This window comes from Aspergillus chevalieri, chromosome 4 (genome assembly GCF_016861735.1).
Source record: "Aspergillus chevalieri M1 DNA, chromosome 4, nearly complete sequence".
NCBI classification, from domain to species: Eukaryota; Fungi; Ascomycota; class Eurotiomycetes; order Eurotiales; family Aspergillaceae; genus Aspergillus; species Aspergillus chevalieri.
This window is the reverse complement of record NC_057365.1, coordinates 1,971,986-1,992,435: the sequence shown is the minus strand read 5'-3', so window position 1 is coordinate 1,992,435 and position 20,450 is coordinate 1,971,986. Positions and strand designations below refer to the sequence as shown.

Sequence of the window (20,450 nt, the reverse complement as noted above, 5' to 3'; positions counted from 1 at the left end):
GTCAGGTGACCGCAGGTCACTTTTGGTGTGTGATGGATGGTTGATTGGTTGGTGGCCTATCGGCTAAGGTTAACTATAACTACCGGGCAGAAAGCGAGGGCGGTGAGGCACTTGACCAGCTGGGTACCAACAGTCACCTGATCACGAGAATATTGATGAGGATCTATCGGACAAATAGTCGGCCCGATTACCGAGGCCAGGGGATCTTTATATAGGTCGGTGTTTACACGTATTTAGATAGTCAAGCACTCAAGCACTTGTTCTACGTGTGGTTACCATAGACTTCAATATTACTCCTTTCGGCGTATACTAAACTCTCCATCTTCTGTACGCCATATAGCCTCGTGCAGTCGGATTATCGGCTCCCGATTCCCCGAACCTGAGCTACCCGCTTCAAATATAAATCCACCGCCAGCACGCTAAGTTTCTTTCCTTTCTTTCTTTCCTTCTCAACGAGTTCTTTTTGTACATATCTATATATTAGATAGCAAAGGCTTCAGCCCATTACATTATGCCTGCCAAATTTGACTCACTACCGAAATTATGCAAAGAGATTTTCAGCAAATTCTCCATCATGAACTTAAGGTACTCAGCTGAGGGCAAAAAGATGTTAACTGCATCACAACCCAGACCTGTGGAAGCCCAATACCAGGATGAATTCTACAGGAGATTTGTCCATACAGCAGGGCAAGGTGTACCAATATCCACTGAATGGTCAAGAACCAGGGATGGTTGAGTGGATTTCTATATCCCTGAAAAGAATTGGGCGATTGAATTATTGAGAGATTATGGAGAAGCTGATGAACATATCTCTCGAGTCAAGGCAGGCGGAAAGTATCATCCCTGGCTGAAGGAGAAGATGATTGAGGATTGGATCATAATCGACTGTGCGACTTCTTTACCAACCAGAGGTGTGTTCTTGCTCAGTGTTCCATTCAGTAGTCATGATTTTATTCCACTGACAACATGATAGGATTGTCTGAGCCTAGGCTGTGGCATGCTGTGTTCATCAATGATTATTCTGAATTGCAGCCGTATAACCATCAGAAAGCTCTTATGACGTCTGTGCATCTACATAATTGAGGATCAGCAGGGATGATATGGCCATTACACTGATTACTTGCATCTGTCTTTCATTGTGGTGTCTTTGTTCGCTGTAGCCAACTTCTCGATTATCAAGCAATCAGATGAGTTCACCTGGTTTCCTTTGTCTCGCCCCCGCGGCTTCTTCTCCTTTCCTTTCCCCTCCAGGGCCGATATTCTCGTCTTATGGCTACCTAGTTTAGATTGAGAATACCATCTCGTTTTATCTACTAGACCGAGCCCGTGGCAACCAGGGCAATACTCTTAGAGTCACAGTTGAGGTTGATGAATGAGAAGGCAGACTTATTGTCACGGAAGATGAACACTCAACCGCCGTATAGAATGTTCGATTACTTTGGCCTATTTGAGGGATGTTCATGGGAGCTTTCAATCTCCTGTGGATCTCAGCCTAGCTCACAGGATAATCGGTTATGTTCCTGGGAGCCTTGAGCAAACTCCTTCGACCCAGATCAAACACAGAAGCGGACTGGAACTTCTCCCGCACATAATCTAGATAGTTCCAATTGATCATCAGATTGATGATGCCAGCGCTTGGACCGGAGTAGAGAAAGGGGGTGGGGTTGGTCGCACTGGGTGTGGGTGGTCGTAGAGTATCGCACCCCTCTATGGAGCACCCACGCTAGTCGCGCGAGCGCCATAAGTTGACACCACCGCGCACCTTTTAGGGATACCCATTCAAATTATTGACCGTACACAAGCCACACGCCGGCCGGTTAGTAGTTGGGTGGGTGACCACCAGCGAATCCCGGCTGTTGTATGTTTGTGTTTTTTGCCACTCGAAAACGAGCATTATCTTTTGTTTCCATTTTTGATCAGATTTGTTTTGGTTCAGGCTAATGAAACGACCAATAATCATCTTTCGCCTACTGATGTTATCCGGTGATTCTGACAGACGACAGACAATCATGCAGCCGGGCACCAAAGACCACCATATAAATGCATATCCAGTATCTATGACCTTTATCGTACATTTCTTGCTAATAATAAAACACGTCAAGTAACAGACAGACAAGCCAAGCACAGAGTACACTAGTAATGATGTGTACATCCAACACAATCCAACTCTTGTCCCAAGTAACATGGGATTAGATACCGTGTATCCCGCTAGCAATGTCACTATTCAAGCCCAGTATTAACCGAAATGATCTTAGCGTACATGGACGCTGACTGTTTGCTTCGAGTGATCTCGCACAGTAGGTTGTTCAGTATCGATATCGGTGAAGGCGGAGGTATGGCAGTAGCCTTCGTAAGATCGTCCACTTCGGCGCTGTCAACGTCGCTCAGGCGGTATATATAAGAGGCAGAGACGGCATCGCAGTCGCACACTTGAGGTCGTGGTCGTGTCATGGGTCTGTCTGGAGGGGAGTGCCTGCTAAGCTGCATATGTTGAAAAGCGATCGTGATCGAGAGGGACGAGCATCACGACAAGGGGTCACACTGACCGGTTCGCCTGGCATTTTGCGTCGTCCCTTGCTGCTGGATGTAGTGTCGCTTTGGTTCGTGTTAACACGTAGAGCGACATGTTTCGGATTCTCATTCCAACAACCAATCCAAAGCATTATTCACAATAGCCTCGCTCGTCAGACTCCGATCGCTGAGAAGAGTGGACAAGACGCCCCATTCCGCTCCAGCAGAGCCTGTTTCGTCAGTGCCGATTAAGCCGCCGTGGCCATTGAGACCTGCTACCGCTTGCGTAGCGGAGTCCACCAATACTGGCTCCAGACTGGGAAATGTGCTTTGTTTCCGCACAGGAGGAATCGAAGCATGCTCAGTGATGAAGCGGGCCATCCAGTTGTCGAGCGCAAAGGGGTCTGACATGGAGTTGCGACAGAAATCTTCGAAGATTCTGAGGCGCGCAATCTGTCAACCTCGTTAGCATTGATTCGCACGATTCCCCTTTGGAATCGTAGCACTTACCGAAAGATTCACCATAGGCCAGAGGATCTTCAAGCTCATGAGATATTCGAAATTAGATACCAGCCGTTGCCGCGCCGTCCATAGCTCCGACGAATCCTCGCTCAACAACAAAGTATGCAAGTGCACACACGAGCTGACAACCGCGATATAGCCGTAAATGTAATAATCGAGCTCGCAGTTCTGAAACCTCATGGCATACTGCACAATCTCTGAAACCATGGCAGCGCTGCTCTTGCACTGCGCAGCACCATCCGTGGGGATCGAGGTGCTTCTGTTAGCGCGGGCATCCAAAAAGGGAAAGTAGAGCATTTGTCGGAAATGGTAATAACCAATATGCATCGAGAGGAACGTCCGTCCAAGGCCCTTGTTGGCGAAAGATGTAAGGTTGGAAATGTTGTACTTTAACTCCTCTGGTAATCCATCGGCCCATTTTTCCAGGCGCTGCGTTAGAAGCGGCACCTCGCGGCAATACGTATCGAAAGAGATCACGCTCCGACTCAGACGTGCAAGTAAAATGCTGATCCGCGCGAAAATATCGAGTGTACCAGCCATGTGTGCCCACATGTTGCACGATGCGCGATCCTCTCGAAGGAGATTCGGATCAAACGTATGGAATGCAATGTCGTCAACAGCGGGAAGCATATCTCGTCCGTGAGGGAAAGGCGCAGGCTCAACGGACGTATCGACTGCGGTCCAGTGATCAGCTATCCGAACAGAGAGCCATGTCCGGCGACGTTCCTCGCGATGGACGACAGTCAAGTTGTGCGGCATCGCCCACAGCGACAAAGTTTCTGCATGAAGTTTGGCGAGTCCGAAGTAGGTGTGTTTAGCTTTGAGGTCGCCTTCGCCGCCCATAAAGTGGCCAATCAAAACACATGCCTGGGTGCTCTCCAAGCTAGGGGATCCCAGATACCCCTGGAGTAGTCGCGTGGCTTCCGCCGCATAGACCTGCCCACGCGAACCGGGTGGAGTGCCATTGAATACTTGATTCTGGGAGTACCTGTATACTAAGTTAAACCGAAAGCCCCTTCCGCCAAGAAAAAAGGAAAAGAGAGGAATACCTAGCAGAAAGCGCACACATCGCGTGTACGTGTAGCAAGGATGCTCTCCCTTCATTAAAGCGGCGGATGAAGCTAGCCTCATGGAACAAAGTATGCGCAACATTATGAACGAAACGAAAATAAAGAGACACAAGCTCCAGCAGCACCACTGGAGTCGTCACCAAAGGCGATCTCTGAGGCTTAACAGGTCGCAATGCATGCGACGAAAAGGCAAAAGAGGAAGGAGCCGCGGTAGCAGCAGTAGCAGGAAAAGAGGACAGCGAAGCGCCATTCAATGGCTTTTCGCGTTCCGCCAGCTGCCTTGGTGTACCCTGAAAGTCCCTTTTCAATACAGGACCTTCGGTCTCCGTGTAGTTTTGGCTCAAACTACACGGAATCGACAGCGATTGGCAGAGTACACATTCATCCCCATTATCACTGGGAACGCATCGTCTCTTGCGTACTCTTTTTCCATGTATCGCGAAGAATTCTCAGTAAACGTGATTTTTCTTCTAATTTGGCAAAAGCACATTGCGACACGAAAGAGGAAAAAAAAAAAACTCACCGGCAATTCTTACATGCTCCAGCTCGAGCCCGCTTGGGTCGGTCTGCCGCCATGGAGGACATGACACTAAGAAAGAGAAGCTCTCTATGGTCCTCGTTACTCTTTGCAAACACACGTGATCTTCAATGGCCGCCACACCGAGTCTTTTCGACGCAACTCAAGAAGCCTGGGTTGTTGTTCGGTTTCTCGAAAGGTTTGGCCTGAAGTTCGCGGTGCTGCGCAGGACGCTGACTCAGCAGCGACTAGTGCCGATGCGTTGACTGAGGAATTCAACCAAAACAAAGCACTTGTCCTCGCTTGGGCTTTTCTACGCGTCTTACGAGGTATATGGGCTCAATTCATTTTGAATTTTTTGAGTTGTCTACACTAGGTACATGAATGAGGCCGACTCCGACGGTATGAAATACAACACTGCGCGGAGCCTTTGCGAAATGGCCAACCACAACAAATATATATTCACGGCCTTAGCAATTCGACATGCATAACAGGGTCGACTATAACAATCCAACCCACTCATCCGAAACCACAACCCGCGCCTGTTTCGTCAAAACCTTATCCATCAAAACATCATGCACCTCAGGATCCCGATCCATACACAAATCACGAAGCACAGTAAGTCGATGATCAAGATCCGCCGCCTGTCGCACCGTGGATAACACTGCACCACTAGTAATCAGCCCACAGACCACCAAGTCGTCGCGTGCATCAAGACAGCGTAGAATCAGATCCAAATCCGTCCCGGCAAATGCGGACACGCGGCGCTTGTTCACAACGGCATCTCCTTTGCTTGTGTCTGGGGAAACAGCTGGATGGATCTGGGTTGAATGATCGCCTTCGATGAACTGGTTCGAGGCTTTGATTGCTGTTGTGGAGGGGCTGTTTGGGTGTAGGTCTTGGTAGCCGGGGCGGAAGGATGTTGTGATGTAGATGATTTTGACGCCGGAGTCGCGGGCTTTGTTGATCGTAGTCGAGAGACGTTGGAGATAGTCGTCTATGGTGCTGTTGTGTCCTAGACGGTCGATTATGCCGTTCTGGATGTCTAGCACGAGTAGAGCTGTGTTCGGCATGGTCGCTTGATTATCATCGACAAAAAAGTGACTGGGTGCTCAAGACAATCTGTACGAGTCTTATCTACAACGTCCTTTCGCTACGGGAAAGTAACATCTATATATTCCAGGGGTCATCCCGGTTCCGCTTGACATGAGGCCGGTAACGGGATGTACCTGTAGGGGTCAGACTACGGTAATCTCATTGGTCATTCATTTTCTTACGGCTAGATGAATCGTTCCCCCCCCCCATTCCCCCCTAAGAGAGAAAAATAGACATATTAAAAAGCGGGAAGAAAAAAAATACAAATTGCAGACTCAATTCTGAAGGTACGGAATAATACCCCTTGTATGCTAGAAGGGCAAAAAATCGACACCAGTCGGACTCGAACCGACGCCTCCGAAGAGAGTAGATTTCTAATCTACCGCCTTAGACCACTCGGCCATAGTGTCTATTTGTTGAGTATCAAGTTCCTTAACGAACTGAAGACAAAGCACAAAGCCAGTAGAATTTGTAGAATCACCGATCACCCCAGCCCCAGCACTTATCGAAAGCACGACCAAGAGGTTCCATTGAATTTCTCTCTGAGACCACTCCATAATGCTCCGGCTATACACTAGTGCATTGAAGCTCAGCAAGCGCAAATGTTTGCCAGTAATTGAATCAATTGTAATGATTTGTAAAGTACAAGGAACTAGACCGATACTAGTCCAGTAAACTATCTGGAAGTAAACGTGCTATTTACCTTCAAACAGTGTACAAGAAGAATGTAAAAAAAAAAATCTATCCCCTATCGACCATCACCCAAAGCAAGCTTAAGCGCTAGAGCTGGAGCTGGGAGCAGCGCTTCCGCTAGGGGAAGAACCACCCGGGGGAGAGCCACCACCCATACCCATACCGCTGTTGGGGTTAGAAACACCACCGTTCTCAGTGCGGTAAGCGGCGGGAGTAACGTCACTGTCACCGGTGACATCGATGGCCGCGGAGATCCAAGCAAAAATACCGTCCTGGGGCTTGTCACCGAGGAAGACGTACTCGACGAAGGGGTCGATGGTGTCAGCTTCCTGGAGGAGGATGTCATCTTCGGCGTTGGTGGTGAGTTCCTGGGTGTTGGTGTTGTAGGGCTCAAGCTTCTCGACGGTGGAGATGAGGTCCTGGTCGAAGAAGATCTGGCCGACCCAGTTGGAGTGGGCGGTGTAGAGGCCGCTGATGGTGTTGTTCTTGAGGACCTTGGTCTCGTTGGCGGGGTGAGAGAGGACGTGGATGTGGGTGGCGCGGCCGGTGTAATGGCCGGGGAAGACGGTCTCGAACTGGGTGACACCCTCCTTGTCGGTCTTCTGGAGACCACGGAGGAAGGTTGCGTCGAGGTTGGTCTCGTCGTCGGAGTTGCCGTTACCACTGGCAGAAACACCGGAGTAGACACCCTAGTTTGAATCCATTAGTAACTGCGAATGCTTATTTAACTTATGGTATACATACAGTAGAGTTGCAGTGCCAGATGTCCATGTAGATCTCAGGAACAGGCTCGCAAGTGTTGGAGTCAACAAGCTGGATGTCGAGGAAGAGAGGAACACCCTCCTGGTCCTCCGAAATGTCCGAACGGATCAATTCACCGGTGACATCTGCACCAGGTTAGAATGCATGTAGAGAAAGAAGACTTAAATATACGCACAGTAAGGACCCTGGGTCACATCAGGACCAAGGACACAAGTGGGGTTGTAGGCGAAGAGGACTTCGGGGTCAATGTTGGTAGTGACACCCTTGAGATCGGAGTGGTGGGTGGTGTTCAACGAAGAGACATCGCGGGACTTGAGAGGGGCGCCTAAAGCCAGGTCGTTAGTACAAACCCACTGGAACGGCAAACAGAAGGATACCACATACTAGAAGCAAGGCCTCTCTTGCGACGCAAGTTCTCGACAGCCCTCTGACGACGAGCAACGTTGGTGTTCTCAAGACCACGAGCCTTGAGCTTGGTATCACACTGGCTCAGACCACGAGCCTGGACGGGGGAGTTCTTCAAGAAGGCGGCACGCTCAGCGGCCTCGGCCTTGACATCGTGGCCAGGGTGGGCCGAGACAATACCGGCCAGACCAGCCAGACCGGCGAAGAGAGTAGTAGCGCGAACCATTGTTGCGATTGGAATGATGACCGAAGGATAGAGAACGATAGACTTGTTGATCAGAAGACCACAACAGAGCAAGATCTGTCTCCCTCTTTATACTTCCTCCCTTCGCCATGACGCCCCGCGGTATACTCCGTAGCACCAGGATACAAAATTAGCATTCAACACAACACCAGGAGGATAGCTGACGAATCGATTCCAGATAGTGTCTGGAAACCGACAAATAGCGTGCGGCATATTGTTCAGCGTCTGGGGAAATTGGCCCCGCTGTGGAATCAATTAGATTGATTACTCCAAGCCCTAGCAGGGGCAGTTTCCAAAGAAAGGTTGTGACGACAGCCACAGAGGCGTCATCAATACTCATCAATGAGGCCCGGAGTAACGCCGGGTGATTGAAGGATGAGCACGTGCCAGGGCCAAGAGGTGACTAAGCGGATCAAGGTCTGTTATTTGCTTCCGTCGCCGTCGGTTCATCAAATCAATTTCTTTTGTCGGACGCATTACTGTGCACAATGCATACAGAGTAGATATGTGCTCCGTATAGAGTACTCCGGAGCAACTACATTTAGTTAGCATTGCCGTGGCTGACGAATTTGCGTCCCACAGGTGTATGAAGCCAATCGAAGCCAAATAGAACGTCTACACTCTGTTGATTCCTGGAGGAACTTACTCCGTACATTGTCCTCTGTAAGGTAATACAAGCGGAATGCCAAGTTGACCACGATATATAGATACAGATTCTTCCTCTCCTCAGCCTTCCTGCCTTCTTAGCAAACAACCATAAAAACAAAGTTGAATGCTTCGTGGGATATCTCTCGGCGCGATATCGCCAAAAAAACTTCGGTGACTTGGCGCCAAGCAATGTCGACGCGGCGCCTTATGTTCAGCGGGTATTTGTATGACCTCTCATTGGCGAATATGAGGGGCGTTTCGTGCAGCGACGCCGATCCCATCTTGGCGCCAGGTCGGTAAGTGACGTCCAAGATGTTGCCGATTGCTCATCCTTGGAACTTCTTTTCTAGAGTGGCTTCCTCGGCCTGCTGCTCTCAACCGAGGGTGGCGGCAGCTATCACCGTCCGAGACGAGCTCTCCGTGGTCACCGTCTGGGTGTATGAAGTAGAGCTGGGACACACAACGCTGGACAACTTGACAATTCACTCGTGCCTTACTGGCTCCACGATGACCCAGAAAGCCACAGGATTGCATATTCATAGTGGCTGCGGACGAGGCGAAGAATCTGTAGCGTCGTCTTCAAGTACAGGTCATATAGTGCGAATTCTAGAGCGTTCCTTAGTAGGTTTGTAATTTGTGAACTTGGTCCTGCTGCGTCAGTTCCTGTTTCAGGGGCAGGGCTAGAGCGTATTCCGTATGCTGCATGACACGCAATAGCCGCCGTTTCAATCTTGGTGAACATGGCTGCCCTAGGGCCTGGGCTAAAGCGGTCATTAGTCCAGCATAATAGGCAGTCAAAATGAAATGAGCTTGACTGTCCAACCTACAAAAAGCGGACTGTATTGTGCACTCTTGATCGTGCTAAAGGAATTGGAGGTGCCATCGCCACCATCACGAAATCAAGGCGACATGTCATCCCGTAAACTGCCAAGTTTGCGATGTCGTAGAGAGCAAAAGAGCAGCTAGACACATGGAATGAGCGAGCAAGATGGCGTGAATGTGCCTGCGGCATCATAAGTTATCGGCGAGATAACAGCGAGAGGGTGGTCGAATCCGCCCAAACATAGCCAGTAAGGCCAGAACAGGCTCAGAAAAGGTCTGCCCAGACAAACCACCAGTCCACATTAATGCGCCAATAAGAGGCTAGTGAGCGTTTTCTCTGTCTTCAATAAGTGCTCTGGTCAACCGTGCCCATGTCGGGCATATTCTGTGCAGAAGTTCTGCACTCTTTGAAACGACGTTGCTGTCCATATTTTCTGAAGATTGAAAAGTGTCAACTGAAAAAGAGACCGGGGGAAGATCTTTAAATACATAGAATCGTGCGCACAAAAAGACTCCTCGTCTACCCATTCCTGGGAATGTCGTCCGATCTTAAAGCCGACTAGCGGGTAAATTATTTCCCTGGTGTTAATCCCCGAGGCGATGGTCAACTAGAACCAGCAAAAGCGTTTAGATCTAAGATTAGCATAGCGTGAACCACACATTTTAAGCAACATTTTGACTAACTAGCAGCAGGTACGTGATCTTACATAAGCATCCCCGGTGATACATTCCGAGCGTTGTATCTGCTCTTTAACTCCAGGGATCCTGGTCCGAACCAGAGGATTACTTCGGATAGATCCGTTGTGGCTAATTCGACACGTGATGGGTTCATCTACGTTGTACAAGTAAACAAGTCCAAAAATAGCCATTTGTTTGTCAGTAATACGAAGATACAGCATGCGCCTTGTGACATGGCTAGCACTACATGTTACTGTAGCTTATAGAGAATGCTTGATGGTGAGTACCATACATCGTGGGGCCCGCCGGACATTGTGACCGAATTTTCGAGAACCAGGATAGCTCTACTATGTACGCTAGACTAAGCCACAAGTACTAGTACTATGTGGGGATCTTGGCTACATTTCGACCTGGAGAAATGACAATGTCGTGACATTAAAATCCAATACATATGCACCTATATACTCCAATAGACAATCAAGTTAACCTCCATCATAAAGTCATCCGTTATTCACACGCTCAAGGACCCTGCAGCATAGCACTCAATTAGCACGCCGATCAACCAAACTTAACCCCACCAAGGACGGGACCACTCTTACCGTAAATTTCAAATGACCATCCTGGTTCGAAATCTTATCCGCAAGGAACAATCCCTGACGCTCCCGGAAACCACCGTCTCTCTTGTGCAGCTCGGCAGTCAGCTTCGGACCACGATCAGTGTGCTCGAGGGCGATGTTCTCGGCGCTCTGGGTGAAGTTGACGCCGCCCCAGATGAACCATCCTATGTCTGTTAGTCTTGGATTGTCGAAAAGTGGTGTAAGGGAGAAGAAGAGAGGAAGTACCGTCGGTGTTTCCAATGTGGTCGTCGAGACGGATACGACGAGGGTTCATCTTGCCGTGCGTGTCACGGACCTGGCAGAGGAGCATGGTGCTGCCATTCTCGTGGGTGATGTGGATGTCGGAGGAGCTGACGTGGAAAGACATTTCTGCTTTCTTGGGCTGTTCTCTTGCTTGCGTGAAGGAAGAGAGATCTGATTCTGGGGTATTGCAGGGTCTATTTATATGGCGGGCGTTGCTGCCCAGCTCTGTGGTGGGGCTGTTTATTGGTGGCTGAGACGGCGCCAAGTGGAGTGTTCAGCTCTGCCAGATCATCCACTGCTGATGATGTCATTGACTGCTATTGCCTCTTCGGGTAAACGCTTGTATGGATCTAAATTTATACAGAAATTCTGGTGTAAAAACAGTGTCTTGGATCACTAGAGCTGCATGATTTGTCCGTTGTGGGGCTATTATCCTCGGCCCGGATGACGGCGACCAAGGATACTAATCTTGATTCTGCAGAATACGGAGGATAGACGAGAGGATGAGAAGATGGAGACGTTTTAGCTATACCCATCGCAGTTCCTACCTTTCTGTCTACAAAGAATGAAACTTCAAGTAAATTTGTCCTCCATATTATTAGGTACAACTTGATGGTTTGAAAAGATTGACAGGGAATCATCGCTCATTCAGTCCACCAACAATCCCCAGCGGATCGGGAATTTCCAAGTTAAGTATCTTGTTGCAAGTCTCATAATTAACGACTCCGTCAGGACCTTGTTATTCCGGCCGGCAGAAAAGCTCCACGACCTCAGTATCGCAGTGTTCAGCCGTCAGGAAGAGTTCAAATGCATGCTTAAAAGGCACCCTCCACTTCCACCAGATATACCCGTCCTCACACAACCTGCCATTCCCGGTAATCGGTTTATCAGGTTGAAACTCGCAATAGTCATCCCAGTGACGGTTCTTCATTCCCCAGTATAGTATCATTGTTGAGTCGATGGCGGACCGTTCGTCCAGCACCGCCATCATGTTTTCGTTAACGTCCCCCTGTGAAGATCCGGGTGTTTCGGCGAGCCATTGGCGGTAAAAACGACGGAGCTCATCTTCGCTCCTTCCCAGGAATCCGGTTTCGAAGTTCTCAATCGGTGATTCGGTTCCCCATTTATCAATCTCTTGTTGATCCGGGGTGCGCAGGATGGTTAGAAATGGAAAGCCATTATCGACCTGTAGGGTCTCATGCATTAGTTGGGTAAAGAGCTGGAATAAGAATTAGCATCTTGTCTATATGCAGTGTCGTCAACGATTCCGGAAATAGAACTATCATACACTTCCTGGCACGTTGGCAGTAAATAATAACACTCCACATCGTGTATTTTCAAGAGACGCTTCGGACCTGGTAAAGGAATCCTAGCTCAATACCTCACTCTGCCATGATTACGCCTCTATTTGTGGTACTCAGTCAGCCGCTTCGCAAGCGAGGCTTTGACTCGTTACAAGATAATGAGAGCTTATTGATAAAGTTCTTCTTGAGGCAAGGCTATACACCCTGATCTCGCGATAATGGGCAGGCTGACAGAGTTGACAACAGCCGGCAATAGGTCATCCAACGCCTGATAACACTCCAATAAGTTGTGATCTTTATACTTGCATACAGTCACCATGTAGAACAGCTTCTGCTCTCGCCAGAAGGCAGTGATTGTAGTCAGCTGTGCTATTCTGTACCAAAACCGATATCGACTATGCCTCGTTCACCATGCTTGTACCCTGCCAGAACGACAGAATAGCATGTTATAAGACGGACCATGTATTCAAAATTCTCAGTTATTTGGATCTAAACAAGAACCAGTTTAATCACTTCAATCATATGTTCTGATCAACTTCGGTTATCTTCCAATCTGTACAAATATACCCTTTTCAAAATGCGTACCGTGCAATTTCTTTTTGCGTTTACCTTATACGTGACCGGCATAAAGTGGGCCATTGCAGCTCCAGTCGGTCTAACCGAGGACTCCTGCTACTGGCGACCTCGAAATCCGCGCTTCCAGCCCTCCTGCTCCCGGTTCAAGCAATAATAACCCGATCAAGGGCATTATGAATGTCAGTGGCAATAATGCACTGCCATTTGACGCCGACTGCTACGCAATCTTGTGTCTGGAGAGAAAGCCCCTTTTGTAAGTTGCATATAAACTCCAGCTTCCCAGTTTCCCGATATTTCAAGCTGTCTAACCATCCATCGTCACCGTCTAGCCAGCGAAACAGCTCTGAGAGCGCGGATAACCGAAAGGATGCTGGCGTGAGGAAGACTTTCCCAGGGGGCAAAGGCACAGGTCCGTTTAGAAATCCGACCCAGGCTGGTGTCAATGTTCCCCCGGGGGGCAATTTTGTGTCCCCGGAAGAATTTTTTTCTGCCTCGACTATGCAAGGCGGAGACCAGTAAGTTCTCAATGCAAATGCTAAACCCACGGCAATAGATACAGTAACTGATCTTCCTTTTTGTACAGAGCTTACCTGTTCCCCGTCACTGAAGCGTCCCAGAGATCCCAGGGTGGAACCATCAACGACTTCTACAGGAGATACAAAGTTGAGTCGGCACATAAAAACCCAAACGCAAAGAGCTGGTACCAAATTACCGGATGGTCTGGTCAACTCGGGTAAGAGACCTTCTGGTTCCTTTTTATCACTTCATTTCCAAATTGACATATGAGACAGTCCCTACTGCCAAGCCCTCCAGAACAACGGCGGCAATAGCAACAGGAACGACCCTATCTGCAAGAAGGACGGCAATGGTAAAGGCAGTTTGGGATTTGACGTGGGCGAGTACGTCTACTATTACGATGGCCAAAGCTACCACAAGCCCCAGGGCAGCAAGTGAAGAGACTGGCTCAGGTCTAAGATTTTATGACTGACTTTTCCATGAAAATAACCTAGGGAATTCTAGATGGGATGGTGTACGGGAGAGGGGAGGATTCTTGGACGTTTCTCACGAGTGATGACCAATGACCTGGCCCTACCGGCCTAAATATTCAACTGATGTCATTTCTAGATAGTCTCAAGCAATTGAGTACATATCCTATGGCATATGGTCGTGGGGTATTCTTTTGGTCTGTATCGCACGACACGGACTAGTTTGTCCAATCCACATACTGCGTACACTGTCACGCTGCCACATCTCTCTCTTGCAAAATAAGCCAAAATCCCGCCATAGCAATCCACACGGCCCCGCTGAACCATACAGCCGCTCCATTCGCAATTGCAGTGTCGAACGTAGTAATGATCATACCCAGTAGGCCGAAGAGTCCCCCGAAGAACCCCACAACCCCCAGTCCAAAGCCCCGGACTGGCGCGGCAAAGACCTCGACCGAGTATGTGATTAAAACGGACAGTCCAGCATGTTGCGTGCACGAAAGAAGACAGCTGAATATTAGCGCGGTGTTTTGGGATCGCGAGACTGGCGCAACGAGCATCAATACGCCTGTTAGTAGGGTGACAAGGGCACCAGTTCGTGTCCTACCGCCGTATTTTGTCTTTACCAGAACTGCCGCGAGAATAGGGCCGGGGATACCGCATAGCGAGACATATAGGTACCGGCTATATAGGAAACTTGTGGATACGGTCGTGGGTGTCACGGCCGAAACGCCCTTGCTGGAGAGGTACAAGCGGAGATAGTTTGGGTGGAGGATGAAGGTCAGTCCGCTGACGCACCAAAGGATAGCGAGGATTCCGGCGCGCAGACTTCCCGCTGTTGAGCTACTCAGCACACGAAGACCAGCTTGCGGAGATCGTTGAGCATCAAAGTCGACAGTCGAATCGATGCGCGCAAATGATGTTTCGGAGAGCCACGTGGTGCGGCGGTTATACGACGCCATATCTTTGACGAGCTGAGTTGCTTCAGCGTCACGATGGCGCGAGAGAAGATACTTCGGTGTCTCTCGGAGGGGGAAGCAGAAGCGACAGAGATAGAGGAAAAGGGTGACGCAGCCAAAGGTCCACCAGATATAGCGCCAGCCTTTGTTGCTTACATAGTGGCAGCTGCCAGAGGATGAAGAGTGTACCGCTCGAGATTGGTGGGAAATGGCTTGCTCGGTGCTGAGCTCGTCGGGGCCGGTGCCGCAGGTGTATTCGCTGATAAATGGCCTGGGGCAGTCAGTATTGTGTAGATAAGTATAGGGCAGTGATTGACAAACCATCCTACTGCTGCAGCCACTAGTTCTCCTAACCCCCAAAACAGCCCCTGCAAACACACCAGAAACTGATGCGACGCCGGAACCCACTCAATGAGAATGATAGTATCGATTAACAAATTCCCGGCTATAGCAAATCCCATCACAAAGCTGACGACACACAACCCCGTAAATGACGGCATGCCCGCACCGACAAGGCCGCCCATCCCCATGAGCACTAAAGTACTGGTAAAGATCCACTTGCGACCAAGCCGGTCGGACATCCATGGCCATGAGGCTGCACCAACGGTGAGCCCGACACAAAGGCTGATGAATAGGAAGGCTTCGCGGTCACCAGAGGAAGAGAAGAAGAACTTGGCCTCGTTGGCGGCGGGTGGTGCGATGAGTTTGAAGGACATGAGCCAGAACTGTATTGGCCCCCCATTGTCAGTACAAGTTTGGAAATTAAAAAGTAAAGTGAATAGAAACATACGCTGCTGAGGAACCAGCCAACACTGGTAACAAGAGCCAGGAACCACTGGTACCGTCCCATACCAAGATCCTGAAGAGCTTGGCTCAGCAGTGTTGATTTGGCAGCATAAACGGCGTCCATGCATGGTTGGGCCTTGACTGATACCACTCGTTTCCGAGATGATCCTTCCGGTGTTGACTTTTCAGTGTCGTTGATCAGGGTCGAGGCAAAAGCACTCTGGGCTTCGATGCCCTCGGGCTGTTTGTCCATTATTTTTGAGAATCTTGTATCTAAATTCGCGAGAAGCTTACATTCTCTGTAGCAAACAGGTGCAAAGGAGAAGAGCTCGCTTTATAATGACAGCGTTATCTAGTCAATTCAGAAGAAATGCAGGAAACATGGCCGCGGAGAATGAAGAGGGGTAACTGGCATGCTGCATGATGGTTATATCAAACGATTGACACATAGGAAGAGAATTCACCCGTGTGTCCCGCGGAGATAATTGAGTGGTATATCAGCCTAGCAGGGCTAATGCGCCGAAGGATGTCCGAGTCGGAGGAGACTACTCAATTGGGGTAATCTGATAAGATCTGCCACGGGGCAAGTCTATAACATTTCTTTTAGAACAAACAACAATGTACAATAATCAAAACCCTTGGAACCAGATGAATTTAGCCACGAATTTAAGATAATCGTCGCTGATGACAATATCTCCTTCCGCTTTATCCCCTCACATCCTCGCATTCAAGGTAGGTCCAGTTTTGCGAATCCGGGCCATGGTGACTAAGATACCACCAGCAGCCATGCTGGCAGCAGCGAAGCACTGAGCATATAGATAACTTCCATTGCCGCGCTGTACCAATGAACCTGCAATAGGCGAGCCTGTCAAAGCCGCAAAGCTAACGATGGTCAACACCATTCCGGTCCGAACCCCGATCTTACTCAAATCCACGGTCATCGAAGTCAGTGAGGCTGGGAATAATGATTGCACACAGGCGGAAAATATGCCGTAGAACACCGAAAACGCGTACAGGTTGCTGGTTTGGGAGACGCTTATCCAGCAAAAGAGGATGATTGAAGATATCAGGATAGCCGGGATAAGGAGGTTGAGTGGGCCGGTGTACCGGTCTGCGACAATATTGGGCAGAATTCGTGCTGGCATGCCGGCACCATTCATGATTAACAAAAGACTGATGGAGATAGCTTGATCGACACCGATAATCTCCCTGGCAAAGCTGCCGATATAGAAAAAAGCGACATACAGCCCCCAGAAGGCGAAAAACATCCCGATGCTGAAGAGCAGATACGACGGATCCTTGAAAGCTCCCCATTCCACAATTGGACCGCCTTTTCGCGGAGGCATTCTCGGTTTGAAGAAAATGAAAGAGGGGAGGAGCATCGACAGGGTTAAGAAACCAAGGACACGCATGGTCCAAGGGAATCCGATCCGTGGAAGTAGTTGGTCCACGACAGCGGGAAATACGAGACCTCCGGTACTGGAACCAGCAGCAGTGACACCAACAGCTAAGGACCGATGCTTTGAAAAATATGTTGGTATCAAAGAGAGCATAGGACAGAACATAAGCCCGCTCCCTATACCTAGGCAGAGACCTTGTGACAAAAAGAGTTGCCAGTAAGTTGAAGACAATGAAGCCATGAAGATCCCGATCAGAACGAGGAGAGCCCCGATACCCCAAACAACTCTGAAGAATCCCGCATCTGAAGCTCGACCGGAAAAAGTTGCAATTGAGAAAAGGAGGAAGACTTGGACACTGCCGATCCACGAAATTGCAGACGGACTTTCACTCAACATCTGGTTATAGTGTGTCTGAAAGACCCCGAATGTGGTCACATAGCCCCAAGTGTTGCAGACCGTGAAATGTGACCAAAGTATCTGACCCCAAGCTTCGAGGCCTCCGTCGGGGGGCGGTCCGTAGTCTTTATCGCTTGTGCGGGCCCAAGAGATCATTTTCTCTGGGAAACTTGAAGCTTCCATTGTGGGGCTCCGCGCATCGCTCAACTGATATGCTCTCTCAACATCCAACGTACCGCCTCCAAGGGCCGTTTTGAGAGACATGATGGCTTCCGGTTTCTTGAATTTCCCGAGATTGCAAATATTTTCAAAGGTGTCCCGAGTATTTCGCTTTCGTGCCTGTTTCTCGGGAATACTTTCTCAAATGAGTTGCTCAGCGTGTAAGCCTGCTAGCCGGGGCAATTGGATGTATGTATATGTCGATTTAATTTCTCGACAAACAGTGTCGCTAGATGTCTCAACTAAAGTCATAACATGGAAGCCCATTCTGGCCGTGACTATGTCTGACCATCGTGAATATAACAGATTTATTGGGTGTACCGGATATGGCGGATTTAGCGGGACAGAGACTGAAGATAATCGGCTAGCAAAAGTCTGATTGGTAATCAGGAGTATTGCATTCTGTATTAGTGCGCCAATTGTAGTAGTTAACGATACAAGCAGGAACGAGTATCGATCTTTTGCGCATTATGCCGCTGTGGATGACGTCTAGGCACGGCCTACTATACTAAGCTCTGGTTGTTTCCTGTCGGATACGTTCTAAAACATACCTATAGTATTGTTTACTCTCTGGAATTCCGTGTACTAAATGTAAATACCGCGTGTAGATTTAAGGATCTAGAAACTAAGCTCCGATGAAGAAAGGCAGAAAATGAGAGAGAATGGCAACTTTTGTTCATAATGTTCTATATACATAACCAAAATAATTGTTAAAAACGATATGTCTCTCATTTATCATCTCTGGTAAACAGCTGCATCATAACATGACTATTCCGAACCATGTACTTCTCTTGCTCCGGGTAGTCTTCTGGTAAGAAACTCCCGTCTCCATTCGCAATCATGGCCTCTGCAAGGGTGCTATTCGCGACCTCCGTAAACCCAAGCTGCTCATAAAAACCTAAGGGAGCTTGTGCTCCCGGCTTCACCATGAGGCGGAACCGGACATTCTTCGGCTCAGATCGATACGAGCGGATATAATCCAGAGCTTCTTGACAAAGTTTTGTTGCGATACCTTTGCCTCGATGCGAAGTAAGCGTATACAATCCCAGCATCTGCCATCGCTCCTCCTGCTCGTCTGTACCGGGAACTGGCTGTCTTGATACTGTAGGGAGCGTGAATTGCTCCCTGCTCCGCGGGCCCAGTAATGTTACTTGGGCGACCCATTCAAGACTGCTTGGGTCTGAAGCATTGGATTCCGAAGATGCGGTTGCGGCGCAGATAAATGTTTCTCTTCCATCTGCTGTTACGCGTGATATCCAATATTCGTCGGGAAATGTAGATTCGATTTCGTATGTGGAGCCAAATGAGGAAGGTGAGAGTTTCAAGGCCCGGAGACGGAGTTCCTTGTATTGCCGGGCTGATGTATGGAGGTGCTTTGTTTTGGAGACCCGGAAGTAGGTATATTGGTAATCTGATGCCATTATTATGTATTTTTATAGAATAGAAATAAAGTCGGGAAAGCACGAGGAAGTGAGGGAAAACGTGGAATTTGAATCCAAGAGATGTGGGTCCCTTCCAGGGCAAGGGGAATTATATCCACCATATCCGCTACATCCGGTCTTTCAAATCCGCTGTATGCTGAAGGGCGTATAGAGACGGCCGATCAATGTACAATATCATCTTAGCGTTGACATATCGAGATGAGTCAATTTGGATATATCTGCAATTAGTCGGCCTTTAGAAAAGTTTTGTATATTTTCGCTTAGTTTCTGAAACAATCGAATTTCGCCAATCTACCAAGATGAGGAAATTACTACACGATCTAAAGCCATCATACAGGTACTCGAAGTCTAACGTAGAGTTCTCTCTTCCGAGTTCTCAAAATGGGCTTCCACACATCTACCGGACAGATGACCAGATAAAAGGTGAGATACTTTTCAAACCATGCCGGGATGTACTATTGAGGGATGTACAAATTACTTTTGAAGGTATGATCCCCTTAGGTGCATTAAAACCGTGAATGTTGTCGTTAATGTGCTGGGTATGTTTAGGAATCGCCAAAGCAACGATATGGGACCCGGACATCGAGAGACGAACAGGCAGTCCTTGCATCACGCAGAAATTCATGCGACTTAATCAGCCCGTTGACGAGCCGCTATTGTCGGAAGGAATGGTCTTAGAATCGGGAAGAACATATCGACTTCCGTTCTTATTTGTTGTCCCTTCAGGGTTGCTGCCACAAGCATGTCAGCATCCATGCGAAAACGCCGAAGTAAAATGCCATCATTTACATTTACCACCGAGCCTTGGCCTGGAGTTCCACCCCAAGGAGCAAAATCGCTTCTCGCTCAGTCTGGAGCCTGATACGGCATCAATTGCCTATGCGGTTCAATTCAAAGCCACCGAAACCAACCCAAAGACGAACCTACCAATTACCTCCATCGACGAAGCACACAGAATTCACGTCGTCCCGAACATGCCCGAGATGCCGCCAATACTCGTTCCTGGAGACAGCACAACCTATGAGCTATCGAAGAAGATCGTTTTTAAAGAGCTTAACGGGCGAAAGCTGGGCCGTCTCACAGTGACGGCAAACCAGCCGAAAGCTATTCGGCTCGGCCAAATTCACTCCCAGCCCATGCAGCCCACCCCAACAATGCTGACCATCGATCTGGAGTTTCTTCCTGCGGAACACAATCAGTCCCCACCAAGGCCAAAGAAAATCCAGAGCAAGCTGAATGCCGTGACTCATTTCGGCATTGAACCATACGAAGATCTACCCGAACGAATTCAACAGAGATATCTTTATCCTCCTCATCGTTCATTTTGCCGAAAGATTTCACTCCCGTCTCGGGATATCATGTCAGTGCATTGGGAGAAGTGGTTCTCGTCCGGCGAGAAAGAGAGTGCTGGTTATAAAGCATCCATCTCGTTGCCGATCGTACTGCCCGAAAACGTGATATATACTCCGACGTTCTTTTCCTGCCTGATATCAAGGACGTACTCTCTAAGGGTCGATGTCTCTTTTAATACCCGTCGTAAAATGCCATTTGCGTC

At 48.8% G+C, this 20,450-nt stretch overlaps 9 protein-coding genes and 1 non-coding gene across 10 annotated transcripts; 1 reads left to right on the top strand and 9 right to left on the bottom strand.

Annotated features, from left to right (window-relative positions):
• Positions 1-2,637: 2,637 nt before the first annotated feature.
• Positions 2,638-4,688, bottom strand: ACHE_40730S (putative C6 transcription factor; the record flags this gene model as incomplete). The annotated part of the gene is made up of 4 exons (XM_043278961.1): positions 2,638-2,964; positions 3,022-4,021; positions 4,083-4,526; positions 4,627-4,688. 4 exons carry the CDS (start codon positions 4,686-4,688, stop codon positions 2,638-2,640), a joined length of 1,833 nt encoding a protein of 610 aa, XP_043136688.1.
• A 432-nt stretch (positions 4,689-5,120) lies between these two features.
• On the bottom strand, positions 5,121-5,693 carry ACHE_40729S (cysteine hydrolase family protein; the record flags this gene model as incomplete). The annotated part of the gene is made up of 1 exon (XM_043278960.1): positions 5,121-5,693. One exon carries the CDS (start codon positions 5,691-5,693, stop codon positions 5,121-5,123), a length of 573 nt encoding a protein of 190 aa, XP_043136687.1.
• Positions 5,694-6,043: 350 nt separating this feature from the next.
• ACHE_t40010S lies at positions 6,044-6,125 on the bottom strand. The gene has a single exon. It is a non-coding gene; the product is annotated as a tRNA-Ser (tRNA).
• Positions 6,126-6,488: 363 nt separating this feature from the next.
• ACHE_40728S (intradiol ring-cleavage dioxygenase) lies at positions 6,489-7,801 on the bottom strand (the record flags this gene model as incomplete). Its single annotated transcript, XM_043278959.1, has 4 exons — positions 6,489-7,097; positions 7,153-7,295; positions 7,346-7,495; positions 7,555-7,801. 4 exons carry the CDS (start codon positions 7,799-7,801, stop codon positions 6,489-6,491), a joined length of 1,149 nt encoding a protein of 382 aa, XP_043136686.1.
• Positions 7,802-10,486: 2,685 nt separating this feature from the next.
• Positions 10,487-10,951, bottom strand: ACHE_40727S (CVNH domain-containing protein; the record flags this gene model as incomplete). Its single annotated transcript, XM_043278958.1, has 3 exons — positions 10,487-10,495; positions 10,567-10,748; positions 10,810-10,951. The coding sequence occupies 3 exons, from the start codon at positions 10,949-10,951 to the stop codon at positions 10,487-10,489; spliced, it is 333 nt and encodes a 110-aa protein (XP_043136685.1).
• A 615-nt stretch (positions 10,952-11,566) lies between these two features.
• Positions 11,567-12,031, bottom strand: ACHE_40726S (uncharacterized protein; the record flags this gene model as incomplete). Its single annotated transcript, XM_043278957.1, has 1 exon — positions 11,567-12,031. The coding sequence occupies one exon, from the start codon at positions 12,029-12,031 to the stop codon at positions 11,567-11,569; it is 465 nt and encodes a 154-aa protein (XP_043136684.1).
• An 849-nt stretch (positions 12,032-12,880) lies between these two features.
• On the top strand, positions 12,881-13,661 carry ACHE_40725A (uncharacterized protein; the record flags this gene model as incomplete). The annotated part of the gene is made up of 4 exons (XM_043278956.1): positions 12,881-12,960; positions 13,037-13,222; positions 13,291-13,440; positions 13,499-13,661. 4 exons carry the CDS (start codon positions 12,881-12,883, stop codon positions 13,659-13,661), a joined length of 579 nt encoding a protein of 192 aa, XP_043136683.1.
• A 283-nt stretch (positions 13,662-13,944) lies between these two features.
• ACHE_40724S (uncharacterized protein) lies at positions 13,945-15,691 on the bottom strand (the record flags this gene model as incomplete). The annotated part of the gene is made up of 3 exons (XM_043278955.1): positions 13,945-14,923; positions 14,974-15,377; positions 15,443-15,691. The coding sequence occupies 3 exons, from the start codon at positions 15,689-15,691 to the stop codon at positions 13,945-13,947; spliced, it is 1,632 nt and encodes a 543-aa protein (XP_043136682.1).
• Positions 15,692-16,151: 460 nt separating this feature from the next.
• On the bottom strand, positions 16,152-16,850 carry ACHE_40723S (uncharacterized protein; the record flags this gene model as incomplete). Its single annotated transcript, XM_043278954.1, has 1 exon — positions 16,152-16,850. The coding sequence occupies one exon, from the start codon at positions 16,848-16,850 to the stop codon at positions 16,152-16,154; it is 699 nt and encodes a 232-aa protein (XP_043136681.1).
• Positions 16,851-18,181: 1,331 nt separating this feature from the next.
• Positions 18,182-18,874, bottom strand: ACHE_40722S (GNAT family N-acetyltransferase; the record flags this gene model as incomplete). The annotated part of the gene is made up of 1 exon (XM_043278952.1): positions 18,182-18,874. One exon carries the CDS (start codon positions 18,872-18,874, stop codon positions 18,182-18,184), a length of 693 nt encoding a protein of 230 aa, XP_043136680.1.
• Between the last annotated feature and the right edge of the window lie 1,576 nt (positions 18,875-20,450).